A 16,640-nucleotide genomic window follows, 5' to 3' on the forward strand; every position below is an offset into this window, starting at 1 on the left:
CTCCAAAATCCAAAATTGCTCATGAATAAGTTTCCAGCAAAGACGACTAATAATGTTCGGAAAGTTTCGAGTTTGAATTCCATTCCCGTTCACAATTTAGTAGTTTACAATCAACACTACATGTACTTTTTATAGGAGCAACTTTATGAGAACACGTGGTTGTTCATCGTCATATATTTCAAGAAAAAGTTGATTTCAAGCCCCTCGTAAGTCAATAAGTCGATAACGTTAGCATGTTAGGAATATTTAAGCCTGGAAATCATGAAAAAAAAACACAAAAACAGTTGAGCCTGTTTCTTATAAAAAATAACACCAAAGAGAATATCACCAAACTTATTGGGTGCAATCGACGTAATGTATCGTGATACTAACGCCAAATTTATCTCGCCTGACGGAGAAAACGACATGTTCCAGATCTCCTCAGGAGTATTGCAAGATGACACATTAGCTCCTTTCTTGTTTGTAATCGTTTTGGATCAAAGCGATTTTTGCAGTGGAAGGCGAATGCATGAAGGTGGGACTGGGACTGAACGTAAAAAAGACGAAATCCCTGGAATATAACATCGATAGTCCTACACCACTTCACACATCAAACGGTACCAACCTTACACATGTGGACGATTTCAAGTTACCTCGGCTCCTGATAAAGCCCTTGCTTGGCAATCACTTAATGATATGAACAAGATATGGAAATCTAACCTGAATACATCCTTAAAAGTGAAACTTTTTATAGCAACTGTGGAGTCTGTATTATTATACGGTTGTGAAAGTTGGACATAGTAACAGCAACCCAAGAAAAGGCCTTGAACGACTCTTACACCAAAAGAATGGTTAAAGAATGGTTAAAAATGTACATGGAGCGATCGAATGCCAAACACTGAATTGGACGAAAGTCATGTTTCATGTTTGAGCGATAGGATTGCATCAAGACTACTCCAAATAGCTGGTCATTGTTTTCGCATCCTGAGCTCAGTACTCCTTTGGGAGCCAAAGCAAGGTCATCGCAGACAAGTAAGACCAAAACAAACGTTCGTCAATACCCTCAAAAGAGATACAGGGACACACAACTCAACTGAACTGGCAACACTGATGTCGGATAGATCATAGATTCATAAGTCGTGCTTTGGCTGAAAAGTGTGACGAGATTAGGTAGGAAATCCTACCTAGGTCATGTGACATTACATTACACAATGGAATTTCAGCGCTTGACCACTAAGAAGCTTCGCGGGCTTTCGAAAATAATACCAGCAATATTTTTTGCGATATTCACTTTTTTTTGCTTGAAAAAGCTTAAAGCACGATATCTAGCCCTTCGGGCTTTATAAATCTATGGGATAGATCCGACGAAGAACGCTAGTTGGTCAGGTTAAGTAACCTTACTGGTAATAAAAAAGGATGTACTGTACCATTCATCCAAGACCAAGTTAAAAGGTGATTTTTTATGAATTGAGTTCCCCTATTTAAAGGGAACTTTTAGACAGGATTATTCTTTTAAGTCAGCTCTACTTTTTCTTACTGGCACATCAAAATCTGTTTATCATAATGCAAAGAAATCTATAACGTATAAGGTACTAAGTATATTTTACAGACCGGTCTATGAATTTAGACATTGTCTCAGGATGGGTGGTATATCTAAAACGAATGATTCATTTTGAAATAGTTACTATGTTATAATATCCGCCTTTATTTCAGTACTTCGCACTGGATCTAACTGTGCTAATGATTAGTTTTCAAAAATGAATTTCTAAATCGAACAGAAAATTGGGAGGAATTATCTCAGTTGAGTTATTTGGTAAGTTGTTGCTTAGCTGAGGGAATTAAGAATTAAAACATTTAGTTTCTAGACTAGACTTAATGTTTTTAGTTGGAAACTATGAAGGGAAATGGTTTGAATTTGACGAAGGTTTGTAGCCTATACTAATGGTCTTTTTTCTATACAGTGACATCTATTCCACTTTGCGATTGTTTTTCGAATGTTTGGAACCCAGGCTCTTCGGCTCTAGCGTGCGTTTTTGGACGATGAACGTTTTTTACTATCTAGGGAATGAAACACCCGGAATTCGTTGAAATTGGTTATTTCTAAACTGTAGAAGGTGCAAAAAGGTTGAAAATATTCGAAATTTGTAAATTTTTGTAAATTTTCAACTTGTAAAAAGAGTTTTGCGTGTGAATAACCTTACTGCTTGCAAAAGCTTGAACGCTTTAACAATAGACATTTAAAAAATCCTTGTAATGGATTGCATACGGTTGAAAAGACATTCTTGATGGAAGATTATGTTTTATAAATTGGTCATCGCTGAGTTAAAATCAATAGAGAAAATCATACCGATTTTAATGATTTTATCGACGAAAATCCCTTACGTAAGCACGAACCTTCCCTCAGGGAGATTTTTTTGAAATGGTACCCTAATGGTAGCACTACTCAATAGCGGTGTAAATGCACCGAAATCTTTTCCTATCATATTTTTTTATGATGTAGCGCTGTTATACTTTAATCTTTAACACTGCAATGACTTCTTTGCGGGTACCACTTTTTCAAAAGACTCCAATCGAAGATGGCGGTTATACTTTGGTCAAGGGTATATAAAGGTCAGTGCTTGTAAGTGAAAAATCAAAGATAGAGAGATTGACTAATGGATTTTTTTTGCACTCCGAATGATGCGATATACAAGAGAAAATAACATAGGGAAAAGTTAGTAGAAAACCCTATATAAGATATTTAACCACCTACGGAGTAATGAAAATAGAAAAAAAGTTTTTAGTCCAGGGAATATAGAGAAGGAAAACAAAAAAAATTCCATATAGAACAATGAAAAGTCATAAAAATCGAAATTGAGAAGAATAATTTTGGCTTCTTTACCACCTAAGTGGAGGCTTTAGTTTAGTTTTTTTTCAATTCGGGAGATGAAAGAAGCGAAGTATTGAGATGGAAATTTTCAGTTGTTAACAACACATAAGAAATCGAGGGTGGAATAAAAACAAAAATTAAAATGTTGAAGAAATAAACGATTTCTGAAAAAGCACAGTAAAAAAAAAGTAAAATTTTGATAGGAAAATCTCACCTGGAAATTTGAGATATGTGATAATTTTTTTTAAAAGCGGTGATTTTTACAATGATGGAATTTAGCGTGGAAACAAAATATTAGTCATAGGTAGGTTTATGGTAGTAGTAACAGCAATATATGGATGTCGGTATGGCTTTGGCGAAAACAGGATGGCATAAACTTATAGTGTTTTTAAAAAGGGAAACTTTAAAGAAGCAGCCGGCGGAGAGATTTTTTAGAAATATGTGTTCTCGTCTTCTAGGAGACCATATGTTATGACCTTTCAATTTTTGATACGAATGATGTGTTCTGATTTCTAAGGAAACCTTTATCACACTATTAGTCTCCCTAAACTTATCACTACTTTATAACTTGACGTGTTCTAAAATCTAGGAAAACATCTTGGCAAGATAAACTTGTATTACATTTGTTTTTCTCCACGAAAGATGTGTTCTGAAAATTTCTAGGGTTACTAGGCAACAAGATTACATCAATTTTCTCTTTATTATACCCCTGTCTCCTTAAAAGATGTGTTCTGAAGTTTTCTAGGGTTACCTAGACAACAAGAACACGTTAGATGACCTTAATTATACCTGATTATACCCCTGTCTTGTCAGAACACATCATTATTTCTAGCTGATTAATTTTCGAAGATCTGATCAGAACAGACCTTTTTAGACAAACAGTTCAATTTTTGACGAACATATGAGACTCGTAGGCTTTTTTTTATCAGAACTACATTTAAAGATTCCTGTTTTCGCTTTTAAAGCGCTACGTTGTATACAGTATTTGCACGGTAAAAGATATCGTTCTTTACAGGGGGGCAAGCAGTTAGTACACGACACCCATGACACTTAGTACCGTGGTGGGTCCATTTTTCAAATTTTCAAAATGCAGTTAGTACACCATTGTACTAACTGCCAAAAGGGGTGGTGTATATTTTCAAATTTGCAAAATACAGTTAGTACACCTGTGTACTAACTGCCGAAAGGGGTGGTGTATACAGAATTTTGGAAGAAAAATAGTGTATTAACTGTTTTCAAAACGAGAATTTTAAACTAGATTTCTCAGATTTTTACTGTTATCAGTTTATGAGAGGTTTATGGTTCTATCTTTTTTATGTATCTTCTTTCTAGGACAGTCAGGAATACCTTTTAACAGCTTGACACATGACATTACAATTCTAGGAACTCTTAAAACTCTTAGAAATATTCAAAATAAAACATTCGAATTTGAAAATTTTGAACTTTCGAACGTTTTCTGTTTTGTTTTGGTAATCCGATCATCCGATCCATAATCGGGAAAAATAGAAAATTATCTAAAGATGGTGGATAAGTTGCTGAACAAACATGCTGTGTTTTCTGTTTAAAAAATGTTTCTGGAAAGTCATTATTGTCACTTTAACTAGGTTTACTAGTGTTTTCATTGACTAACTGGTAAATATTCATTTTGAAAAAAAAATTATTCATCAATTTTTCCCCCCACTGCGGTTGACCTACTCCATAATTTGTTATATTTTTATTTGTTTGAAAGTAGTTAGTGGTAAAAACCTGGTAAAGACAGGTAAAAAAACACCTCATAAAACCTCCCTGGGGTGTGAAATTCACCTGGAATGCACCATAGAGAGACGGATCCTTATTTTGGGGGGTGGTATATATATTGAGCAAGGTCAAAGACAGTTAGTACAGGTGTACTAAGTGACAGGGGGTGGTGGTGGGGTACAGATTTTTCCAAAAAACACATAGTGTTCTGTACTAACTGCTTGCCCCCCCCCCTGTTCTTTACGAAATACCTCTTTAGGAAAATAGCAAAATTTTTAGACAATAATTTGACTTTCATGTTAACGCTAACTTTCTCGACTCGACGAATTCACGCCATTCACGCATCACGCAGACCAAATGGGGGGGGGCCTTTCTTATTTTTAGACTTCTTGCCAACATTTTTAAGATGTAGGGATGCACAGTCAATGAATGAGGGTTCTAGCCATTGAGTTTCGAAGCTCCGAAGGTTACAGGCGAATCTTCAACCTTTCTCAAGCAAGAAAAAGTGAAGCCTTAAAATTAGCGGATGACAGTTGACGGATTTAATCTAGCACTTATTTTTGTTTTCACGTACATTTTTCTAATTCTAGCGGTAATTATTAGTTCAATCTAGCGCATTTATATGAAACACGCGCGGGTCGTTCGTCCTATGTAGGGAATAAGTGGCTTTAAATCCTGCATAGGAGTTTTGACTCTAGCCTCCGGCTATACCTTATTGCGTCTAACTCAGGTCATGTGATATCAGCACCATAATTGGTGCAAAACCAGGAGAAATTGAATTATTGGATGATATGTTTGCAAAGCTCACTCGTTACTAGAAGAGGGACTAAATTTTGGTGTAATATATTTATAGAGGGCCATAGAGCGAACTGAGTATCCCGTTTGATTAACAGCAAAAGTTATCAATGGTAAATTAAGTTATCTCACATCTTATCAGTAAACCATCTTGGCTTCCATATGTTGGTAATTATAAATTTATCTTGTATTGCAATCATTTAATTATCATTGAAAGTTAATATTTTTTTAATGAATTTTGGTAGCATAAGTTGTCACAAAAAGGCGTAATGAAAAAGGCTTGATGGAACGATGGAATAGCCTTTTTCTGTCAAACTGTCATTACTATGGGTTGTTTGTGAAGTAATATTCTTTATCAAAAACATAAAATAATATAAAGAAAAGGGGTTGACAGCTTCCAAAAGGGTACCCCTGACAAGAAAAAAAGACGCCATTTTGCTGAAAATAACTTTATGAAGAAAGAAAAAATGAATTGAAGAGCTTATTCTTCAGAGATAGTAAAAAGAGATTACTTCACGTACGGGAGTAAGATTTATTAAAGAAGAGGGATATTTAAAGGAGGGAAATTTATCGTAATGAGAAAATGGCGTAATCATTGTGAAATGTCTTTGCTAGACGTTCATCAATATCTCAGTCATTTTTTTCAATTAATTATTATTTGAGGTTTTTAGCTTTTCAGCATAACAAAATGACTTGTTTGGTTCCAAAAAAAAAACCTCCAGAGTCATTTTTTGTTGATATATCTCAGGTTGATGGGGTGTATATTTTGTAGTTCTATATTTTGAAAAAAAAGGGACAGCTATAATTAATAGAGGATAGAGAATGAAAAACAATTAATTTTTCTAAACATGTCTGGAATGATATCAAAAGATTTTTCCCTCCAGAAAAAAAAATTGTTATTGGTTTGAAAAGGGCGTCTATCAAGTTTTTGGAACGAATTCCAGCTTTCGCGAATTTTAGAATGTTATTTCATTTTGCAGGAAAAAAAGCGATAAAAATACACAAAAATTAAAACATATATAAAACAAGTATAAAGAAGCAAAAAAAGTGTATTTTCGCGGTACAAACTTTCGCGAATTTCTTGTGTAATTTCTTACTTGGCAAAAACTTTCGCGAAAAAGGGCGAAAACCCGACAACCGCAAACGTTTCTCCCCGCGCAAGTTTCTCCCTCTTAAAGGGATAGCCAACTATTTTCCATTGCCAGATACACTCTTTTGCAAGAACAAGTGATTTTTGTTGAGGCTCGGCTGTTTTTTATTCTTTTGACTCTTTTAGTTTCATATTGTTTCTATCGCTGTTCTTATTAGGGGAAGATTATTTAATATGGATTTGATGAACGAAATAGGCCTCAACTGGAGATGTAAGAGAATACCGTGAAAAGCTTACGGTTACCGAAAATCGTTCAAAATAACTTAATTTATTTTCACCTTTTAATCAACCTGGAGATTTTATGATTCGTTTTTGATCAACTTAAGGCCGTCGAATTCAGTTAACTAGGAAGTCAGGTAGCCTATAGATTCATCGTTTAAATATGCTGTTTGAATTTTTCTAAAGCGTAAAATTATGGTACCCAATGGTTAAAATAACATCCATTTGACGTCCATCATAACATGAACGTAACATTGTAAAAATGTTTAAAAGCCGTCTATATGCAATTGAGAGCTCATTTTAATTAATTAGGGACTTCATTCTCTCATCATATCTTGAGAGATAATCCAAGCAGAATTCCTTTTCTTTTTTCTTTGGCTCAAAGAAAGATCAGGAAGATAAGAAGAGGGTTATAAAGAAAGCAGATGAAAGCCGGCCCATGATATTTTGTTACTATATAGAAAAAAACAAAGTGATTTTTGTGATACTAGATATCATAGAGTGTTTTAGGCTGCACACATCCCCTGATTTGTTTTGATATAGGGGATGCTTAATCGTGTATAAAATTCCCGTCCCAAATTTGGGGTAACTCTCAGACGGGAATTTATACACGTTGCGCATCCCCTATATATCAAAACATATCAGAGGGGATGCGTGCAGCCTAAGGGCGTTTATCCTCCGTTAGTGTGCACATTGCTTCTACAATCACAGCGAAAAAGGGTACAATGAAAAGGATTTTTGAGTGTACGCAGGGTGGCGGTGGCAGGGGCGTGTGTGATAGAGAAATTAACATATGAATTTCTACTTCGATCACCTACTAACAAACGATCAGGAAAATAACTTTTTTAGATACTCAAAAAACTCGGAAGATAGCAACAGCGGATATCCATGTTAGATGGAGAGCTATGTGTGGGGTGGTGGGAGAGTTTTGCAAAATTTGCGACATCAGGCGAAAGATGATAATAACTAAATAATAACTTTTCTTTTTGTTCATTTTAGTGGAAAAAAGTTTAAATGTATCAAAATGTCTTTAGTCAGTGCACCGTGTTCTCATGTATGGGCGCCCACTGAGCTATCATATTTCACGACCGGTGTTGCAGGAATACTGTGTATCATAACTATCCTTGGTAATGTTTTAGTATGCTTGGCTGTCTACAAAGATCCTTTCAAAAAACTACGCACCCCTTTCATGTTTATACTTGTAAATCTTGCCGTGACCGATTTAATCGTTGGTTGCGTCACACTACCGATTATTGTAGCTACGCATGCGCTAGAAGCCGTTGGTGAGAAAAAGAACATTCATGTAATCATAGCACGAATAACTTACTTCACATCCAAAACGGCTAGTATTTTGAATTTGACTGCTTTCTGCGTTGACAGATACGGCGCTATTAATTGGGCCATTAAATATAGGCGACTTTTAAATCGGCGTTTCTGCCTCTTAGTGTTTTCAATGATATGGCTTTTATCCATTGGTATATCATTATTGTATTACGCAGTTGGCTTTATTGATTTTATGATCACATTTGCAAGTATATCACTTATTCTGGTGATGGTTATCTTCATAGTAACTTTCCGATTACTCAAAACTTTGGGAGAATATTCGCGAGAACGTAAAAGTATTACCGATCCAAAGCAGTCACATCGGAAGTCAGATAGAAGGGTTACGAAACTGTTTTTGTCTATCCTGATCATGTTTTTCGCTTGTTACACACCCGCAATTATCATGATGTATATTATCAAATTTTGCACTTACTGTGATTGTACAGGCCGCCACGTGATCCGCGATCTGCAATTTTTGTTCATCATCGCAAACAGCGCCGTCAATCCCTTTTTGTGCACTATAAGATTGAAACCGTTCCGTCACGCTTTAGCAAATGTCTTCAATATCAAAATGCAAATGAACCCAAATGATTCTCCCCTGACGACGCCAAATTTGTCGGTTATTAAACGAATGTCACGCCGACTTTCGTCGTTATTTGAAACGAATGACGAAGATGATCCGAATAAACTTTTGAAATCAGGAAACGCCTCACCTTGTCTCCGAAAAGGTTCTAACGGTGAAACTATAGTGTCTTTGTACAATAGACGTTTAAGTGATAATCAAGGACAACTTTTAATACCAATGACTAGAAAACAATGTGAATCAAACGGAACAGGTGGACATTATCTAACACCACATCCAGAGTAGATGGAGATTTGTGATTCTGGACACAACCTTCAGAAGATACCTATTGCACTAAAGACTTATCTGCATTCATAACTTTCCGGTCTCAATCGATATAGACATTTTGTTGCGGATCGTCTCTAGAAAAATTGAGCCCGATCTCCTCGTGACATTATGGTTATGCGTATACCAAGTTATAATCTAATGGGATAATGCAAATATTATGCAGAATTCTATGAAGTGGAGAAAACAAGATCATTTTCAGACAGGGAAAATCAAATGTCCTGGATATCAGTTCATACTAAGAGTAAGCTGATGGTTATCGTTTATGATATGATATGAGCCCTCCACCGGGGAATGGGTCCTACTCCTTACGAAGTAGGAATTCCTCCTTTTTCAAGTTGGAACGCTTAGCGCTTTCCAGACACCGATGGTTCTGTGCAGGCGAGACACAGTGATACCATGATGCATAGTGGTGACACTCGAACTGCGCGGGAGAGCATATAGCTCGTCGCAGGCGCAGAACGGGATGAGTGACATCACACACACCACAATGTCTGGCATATCACCCACACTCTCGAGAAGGTATGTTCACTTCCCAAGTGAACCGTAGTACTACAGTGGGAATCGAACTCGGACCTCACAGACGGGAGTTAAGAGCGATGACCACTACACCACTACACCTTGGTTTAGGTGCAAAATTTAATTATTTGACACAAAAAAAAATTTATGAAAGACAGCAATTTTACGCAAAAAAACAAGCTAGCAATGTCAACCGTTATGAGGTTGTTAATTGTCGTTAATTACTTTGAGCAACAAAGTGTACGAGGGTAAAGAGTTTGGAAATGACTGTAAAAAAGGTATTAAACCCAGATACAGAACAGAACCAGGAACTACGTAAACCCTACGCAGACCTTTCGCAATTGAATTATTGACTTATTGGCGATGTAGGGAGCCGATGCAATTGTCACACCCCCTTCTCACAGACTCGGTAGGATTTTTTCAGCCAGTGGGGGTAAAAATAACGGACCAAAATTGGATGGAGATTGATATTCCCATATTCTTATGTTTTCGAGCAAGAATAATAAGTGGGGATGGAAAAAATAACAAAATATTTTGCAGTAAGGATTTGCTGCTCTTATTATTTTCAGCGGGGACAAATACTAGAGTATAATTTTCCACTGGGCACGATATTTTCTATTCTATTCGATAGTTCCTGGGTCTGCGAGAAGGAAACTTTTTCAATTAGTATTGAGCACTGCATGGTTTATAGACTAAGATATGACATCATTTTAAGAGGTAGTTTTATTTGAGGAGTTCTGGATGTAAATATGAGATGTAAATATTATTTGGAGTCGCATGGAAACAATTTCGGTTTTTAAAAAGCTCATTATATTGAATGATGCTTTGTTGTTAAATTTCTTTACTATTGGGTTCAAAAGGATGTGGAAATCGAAAAGAATCGAAGAAAATCGAAGAGAAAAGCCCTTTAATTTGCTTTAAAATAGGCTGACACCTTTTTTCGGAAAATAATTTCATAAAATACAATTGCTAACCCGGGGGGGGGGGGGTAATTTATGCAATTTATTGAAATTTGAATGTTTCGACTTTCCTCGTTTAAATATTAGGCATAGAGTTTTTTGTCAGATTTGAAGCAGTTTATTAAATTAGTAAAACTGTAAAACATACCTTCAACTTCTGGAAAAACTGAAAGGTTAATCCAAAAATACAGTAGACTTCGAACTTGATTTAAAACACAGATATTTTGATAATATGGAGTCATATCTCCTGGTACATTATTGACTTCGCTTTCAGTTGCTAGAGAGTGTCCTTTCAGCTCGTTTAGAAAGACTTTGACCAAGCTGTCCTCGACAGTGCCATTAAACATCGAACAAGTCATCTTTGGTAAACATTCGAAACATGATGCCAATGGAGGTTCATTGCTAGTTGAACTCTTCGATTCTAAAAAAAAATTAAAGAGATGAACTTTTTGAATTGATGATATAATCCTAGACCAAGAAATTCAGTCTCTACTGAAAACGGAACATTTATAAGAGTAAGTGTTAGTAGTGGGCCTAAGCCTTAAGTGGCTTAACGCCACTAAAAAATAATTAAAAAAAGAGGACAGCGGATAATTTTATTGAGTGATACAAGAGTGGGGATTGTTTATTCCTTAAAATGCCCAAATGTCAAGGATGTATAACCATGTCGTCCGACAGAGGTTTTCAGTGATTCTAAAAAAGGGACTACCAGTGGATACCTCTTAAAACCACATACCCATTTATATAAAAACCTACAAAGTTGGATTTTAGGCTCTCCTAACCACCAAACTTGATTTAATATTGTATAATTCACCTTTTTACAATCTTTTATAAATGTACTTTCATATAAAATACCTAATTTCGAGAATTTCGTGAAATTCGAAGCTCTTCAAAATCTTACTTATTTAAAAATCCCTTCAAAAAATCTAGTTTTTCGGACTGAGATCACACAATTGAATTTAAGGTCATAAATCCTTTTTAAACTACCTATACTATTATGGTAGGTATGAACAATCATTTTCTTCGTCACGGTTAGACCCCAAAAGAAATCGAAAGGCCCCCACAGTGCTATTTTAAAGCTCATTTATGGTAGTGGCCAATTAAATCTGGAAATTCTTTCTCAAAACATAGTATCAGCCAGCACCTGAATTGCGATTTCATAGTTTCAGTGAGTTGTGAGCCAAGGTGTATCAATGTTTGTAGGTTTTTAAGGTGTAATGGTGTAGGTCTTAAAGTGTATTTTGATTTTAACGTACAGTTTTGAAAATATTTAGGTACCAGATCTCGAGATCTAATAGTAACATTAGTAAACTTTTCATTGAATCACTCACTGTTCGAAATTTGAGACCAAAAGAACTATTTTAAAAAGAGTTATTCCAGAAGAACCATTTTGTAGGGGTAAATAACTAAAAGGGACCTTTTCGACTGTTCGACCCTAAGCTCAGGCTTTATATGGAGAAGTAAGGCCCCCATATATCCAAACAATTGAAACAACTAGACCTAAAATTCTTGTTGTAACAAGAATATTTCAAGTGACCTTATATTTTAGACTTCTTTAATATAATTAAAAATGTACAAAATATACCTGAGCAACAATATAATAAAAGCAAACACGATATAACAAAAAAATTATTCATTTTCAACAATTATCCCTTCATTTTCAAGACATAACTGATAATCCACACTGTCTTTTTTTTGTTGATATTTTTTTCTAATCTTTTCGAATAAAAAGAGAAAACGTTCGTTCGAATCATTTTACAAAGACACAAAACTTATTTAACAATGTAGGGTCTTCATTTTAAAAAGCGAGGGGCTGCCGCGCTCGCCCGCCGACACGCGCGTGTGATATTCCGATAGTGGCGGATTGACAACCCAATTTTGTGTACAAAAGACAAAGCAGATGACAGATGATGTAAACTCTTCAATTAAATATAACTAGCTTAACTCATTTTTTAGCTTAACTCATTTTTTCAATGATTTTGGGAATTTATGTTATTACATTATTATCACCCGAGTATCACCAGCGGCCAAGTTCTTGAATGACGACACACTCAAAGTGGTCTTTCCGTAATCGTAGTCTTGCCCCCCCCCCGGGGGTACTAGGGCTGCGAGCTGACGGGGGGGGGGGGTGCCGGCCGACTTTCGAACTTTGGACCCTTACCGGGACTAAAAAGGAGAAAACAAAGGAAAATTTTTGGAATTTTACGACCCTTAGCGGTACAAATTTGACCAAATTTCGATCTTTCAGGGGGTAAAAAGTTGAAATTCTCTGATTTTTCCGACCCTTAGCGGGACTTTGAAAGTCCAAAAAAGGTACCCTTAAGGGCGCCACATACCGTACCCTCCATTTGTCTAAGTACCCAGCTCCCCGGGGAGTCTTGCTGATTCGCAGATCCTTAACCCTTCAGAGGTCTCTACTCTCTGTTTAATTAGCATCTAAAGCAATGACCTCGATTGAAGAATACAAGGAATCATCATTATTGGAAGTTAAAGCACCGTAGTCTATGGATATAAAGGTCAATGCAAAAGCATAAAGAGGCCTTAGGTTAAATTCAGCAAGAATAAAGTGAAACTTTTAGTTTTTAAAGAAAATATTCTTTCTTTACCTTCAACCCATCCGGATGAAATACCACTGATGGGTACTTACTTTATGATGTATGAGTAGAAACGAGCTTCCATCAAGTAGTAACACTCTTAGCATGGCGATCATATCATCAGTAATGGTACTAGTATAGCCTCTTCATAATGTTGTAAAACCATCACCACACCCATACCACAACTTAGTCAGAGAATTCGTTGAGAAATGGATCATTGTTGCTGCTACTTATCTTTTAATCAATTTTCATTGTTATTGGTTCTGAAAGAAAATATATTTTTCGATTTTAAATAGCGAAACTTTTAACCAAAGCTAATCTAATCTAATACACGCTTTTTTAATAAGAATATACTTCATAAGAATGTCCATGATAAAAATGGCCAAAAAGATTAAGAATATGCTAAGAATATCACCATCTGAAGCTAAGAATGGCCACTTTTAGAGCATTTTCAATTATAAATTGTCAATTAAGGCTCACTCCTTTCACAAAAATGCCATTTTATGCTTGAGACGTATGTACTAAATGTTAAATCTAGTCTAAATTAGGATCCTAACCTGTGATGCTGTAAGAATATTTCAGGATGATTTTCCCAAAAAGTTAAGAATATCCATGATGAAATGGATTAACCATTCTGGCTTATAAAAAAAGCGTGTAGCATAATTTAGCTTTTGCCTTATTCGAAAACAGCTTCCCCTCTTAAAGATATTATAATACTATTTTTTTTGAATTCACATCCATTGTGGGTTTTGAGGTCCGTATATTTCATTAAAATTGGCCCATTTTGCCAAAATAAAATAATACTAGCTGTATCAAAAAAATAAATGATCAGAAATATCTGTATGCTTAAACAACCGGTAGAAAAGGTAAAAATCCAAGAATTCCCATGCAAGTTCAAATCACAACCGTGACGAGAGAATAGCGCGGGATTTTCAACGTTTCATCCCTAATTTTCAAAAAACATAACGGTCTTAACCCTATTCGGACTAGGGGGGGGGGCTCTTTCTGTTCGGAGGTCAAACTATTGGTAATTAGCCTCCGTCTCAGAACGCGGTCAGAAAATTTTGCGGATAATTTCACAGCAAAAATGCATCCAGTGAAATGTGAGTAATGTATCATGATTCAAGTCGACTGACATAATTATACACATAATACATGTTACAAGTTCTGCATACGGATTCTCAAGCTCGGCTATAATAAAACTATTACATGTTAGTAGCAGACCCGACTGACCAATGTTATGTAGCAGGTTGAAACATGAGTTTCTGCTGGAAAGATGCAGTTTGTTTTCAAGTTAAATCTTCAAAATAAAACAAACTGTGTGGGTTTCTTTACTTCCAAACAACCTACCAATAGTTTTGGAACACTCCATAATAAAGGAAGATGGCTCTTCTTGTGGATTGGCTTCTGATACCCCATATAAACACGATGTGACATGAAAGTGAAGAGACATGATTTGTTGGTTTTTGTTTGATTTGTTGACTCATATATCTCATGGCAAATGGGATAGCAAATGACTTTTCATGTATTGCTTGGCTCTACATATGATACCTCTAACTTTGAACACCTCCAGAATGTTTAAAAAAGCATTTTACGAGATAAGTTTCAATTATAATTTTCATGGAAATTTTTAATCGACAGATTTTGGCTTGGCGTCAGTTTTGTTTGGTTGATGTTTGGTATCGTGATCATTAAAAGCAATGAAATGCCACACAGTCACTCTACACATGATGCCTCCAGCCATGATTGGTATCAGAATGTTGAAAAAAAACAATTTTACGAGAAATTGTTGATAGAAATTATATTGACTTATTTTTACAATTTTGGCGGTGTGGGTTTAGTTGGTTGATAATGTTTACACTGTGGGATGGTTTCAAAAACTGTTATATTGATTGTTGTTTGTTGGAATTGATTACCAAAAAAAAAGAGAACCTTTTTTTGATAAATACTTTATTTTTTTCATGAATCGAAGAAACCGTGTGGATAGTATGTCTTCTAGTAACCAATGCAGTGTCCTGTTTTTCAAATTTGAAACTCTATACCTACTGAATTGAAGCTCTGACTAGGTCTGTTTTTAAAACTTTGAGCCATGTTTTTTTCTTTGTTGCTATTAAAGATAGATTTTTAAATTGTCGTAATGTAAATTTATGGTAAAGTTTTAGTTTTTGAGTTTAGTTCATCATCAGTAGTACATACAGTAGTATTTTTTCAGTAATCCTTTCTTGTAAATATAGTAACATTTAACCAGACTCATTGCCCTCATTATATTCGAATTTGTATTTTTTTAGGACTGATAAGTACATATTTTTAAACACCAAAACAAAGCAAACAACATGCCAGTTCTTTCTGGACGAACATATATGTATACTTTATTGTGTGCTTTGAGTTCTATTTTAATCAACCCTCTCAACTGCTGATCTTTCAACTAGGGGTATCATTTAGGAGTATAGAATGGGCTTCCATAGTACCATTTTTTCTAAGTATTTTGTGCAAATTTTCAACAAAGTAGACTTCTTGACTGTCCTTGTCCCTTATGTTAAAGTATTTCTGATGGAGGACATTGTTATTTTTGGTAGCCTTCACATATCAATAAGGAGCTTTGGTGTAAATGTTTTTTCTGATGAAATCATACTAATCTGAAACTATTAGGGCTTTATGAACTTTCTAGAACAATAATCTTGCTCCAATCTTGAGAAACACTGGAAAAATAGGTTAGCATTCCCTGCCATAATTTAACAGATTTCCTCTGCTTTCTGCTTGAAAACGCTGTCGTATAGCCGAAAACGAAAGTGAAACTGTGAAAACGTCCGCAAATTCGGGCCCAGTCCTCTTCCGAGACGGAGGCTAATAGCTCCTGAAATAATAGAGCTTTTGCCGTGAAATTTTCTGTAAATTCCTAACTTTTATTTAGCTTCAATATAAAAAAAAATTTGACACCTAAAACTTTTCACACCTTGAGCATGATGACATTTCTGACAGTAAGGTGTCAAAAAAATTGACACTTTTCCAATACAAATTGATTTTTAATGTCAAATATATCGTTCAAACCGTAATTTATTGAATATTTAGGATAAAATAAGCATTTTAAACTAAGGCAATTTTTTTCTAAAGCTTTTGTTAGAATACAATAGCTATTTATAAGAACAAAGGAAATTTTCGGTTTTTGCTCACTTTGGGCATAATGAGTGACGTCATCAAAATAAATTTTTGTCAAAAGTTACCTTATGTGTCAAGGATCTTGTGTGCCAAGTTTCATCCAAAAAGGCCCACTAGATCAAAAGTTAAGGGGTGGTACAGGAAAAGCCCCCCCCCCCCCCCCCCCCTAGTTCTGAACCGCCCCTAAAAGCCTAGGTTGAATAGGGTTAATAAAGAACTACTCGATACCTAGACTAGCAAGCGTCTGTCTTTCCTTGGACACAGGAACGCGGGAATAGTGCTTATAATAAAGAGTTCTTATAAAAAATAGAAATTGCCGCGGGAGAGTGGATTGGAAAGACAGTTATATTCAGAAAACATTTAAAAAAAATAGATCCCATTGAAAGTTTAATCTGCAGCGAAATACAACGACGTGGTTTACTAGTCTAGCCGG

General features: G+C 35.5%; 2 protein-coding genes across 2 annotated transcripts in view; one reads left to right on the plus strand and one right to left on the minus strand.

Moving 5' to 3' along the window:
* LOC136799200 (uncharacterized) overlaps window positions 1-12,211 on the minus strand; it is a 41,857-nt gene extending 29,646 nt beyond the window's left edge. Inside the window, exons 1-2 of the mRNA XM_067055885.1 lie at window positions 12,043-12,211; window positions 10,606-10,878 (exon numbers count right to left, since the gene is read on the minus strand). Coding sequence (XP_066911986.1) covers window positions 10,606-10,878; window positions 12,043-12,094 — 325 coding nt within the window. The 5' untranslated portion in view covers window positions 12,095-12,211. The remainder of the gene's footprint in view (window positions 1-10,605; window positions 10,879-12,042) is intronic.
* On the plus strand, window positions 7,753-9,203 carry LOC136799301 (adenosine receptor A3-like). Its single transcript, XM_067056008.1, has one exon. The coding sequence runs from the start codon at window positions 7,774-7,776 to the stop codon at window positions 8,938-8,940; it is 1,167 nt and encodes a 388-aa protein (XP_066912109.1). The 5' UTR covers window positions 7,753-7,773; the 3' UTR covers window positions 8,941-9,203.
* Window positions 12,212-16,640: the final 4,429 nt, after the last annotated feature.

This window comes from Clytia hemisphaerica, unplaced genomic scaffold (assembly GCF_902728285.1).
Source record: "Clytia hemisphaerica strain Z4C2 unplaced genomic scaffold, Clytia hemisphaerica genome assembly, whole genome shotgun sequence".
Classification (NCBI taxonomy): domain Eukaryota; kingdom Metazoa; phylum Cnidaria; class Hydrozoa; order Leptothecata; family Clytiidae; genus Clytia; species Clytia hemisphaerica.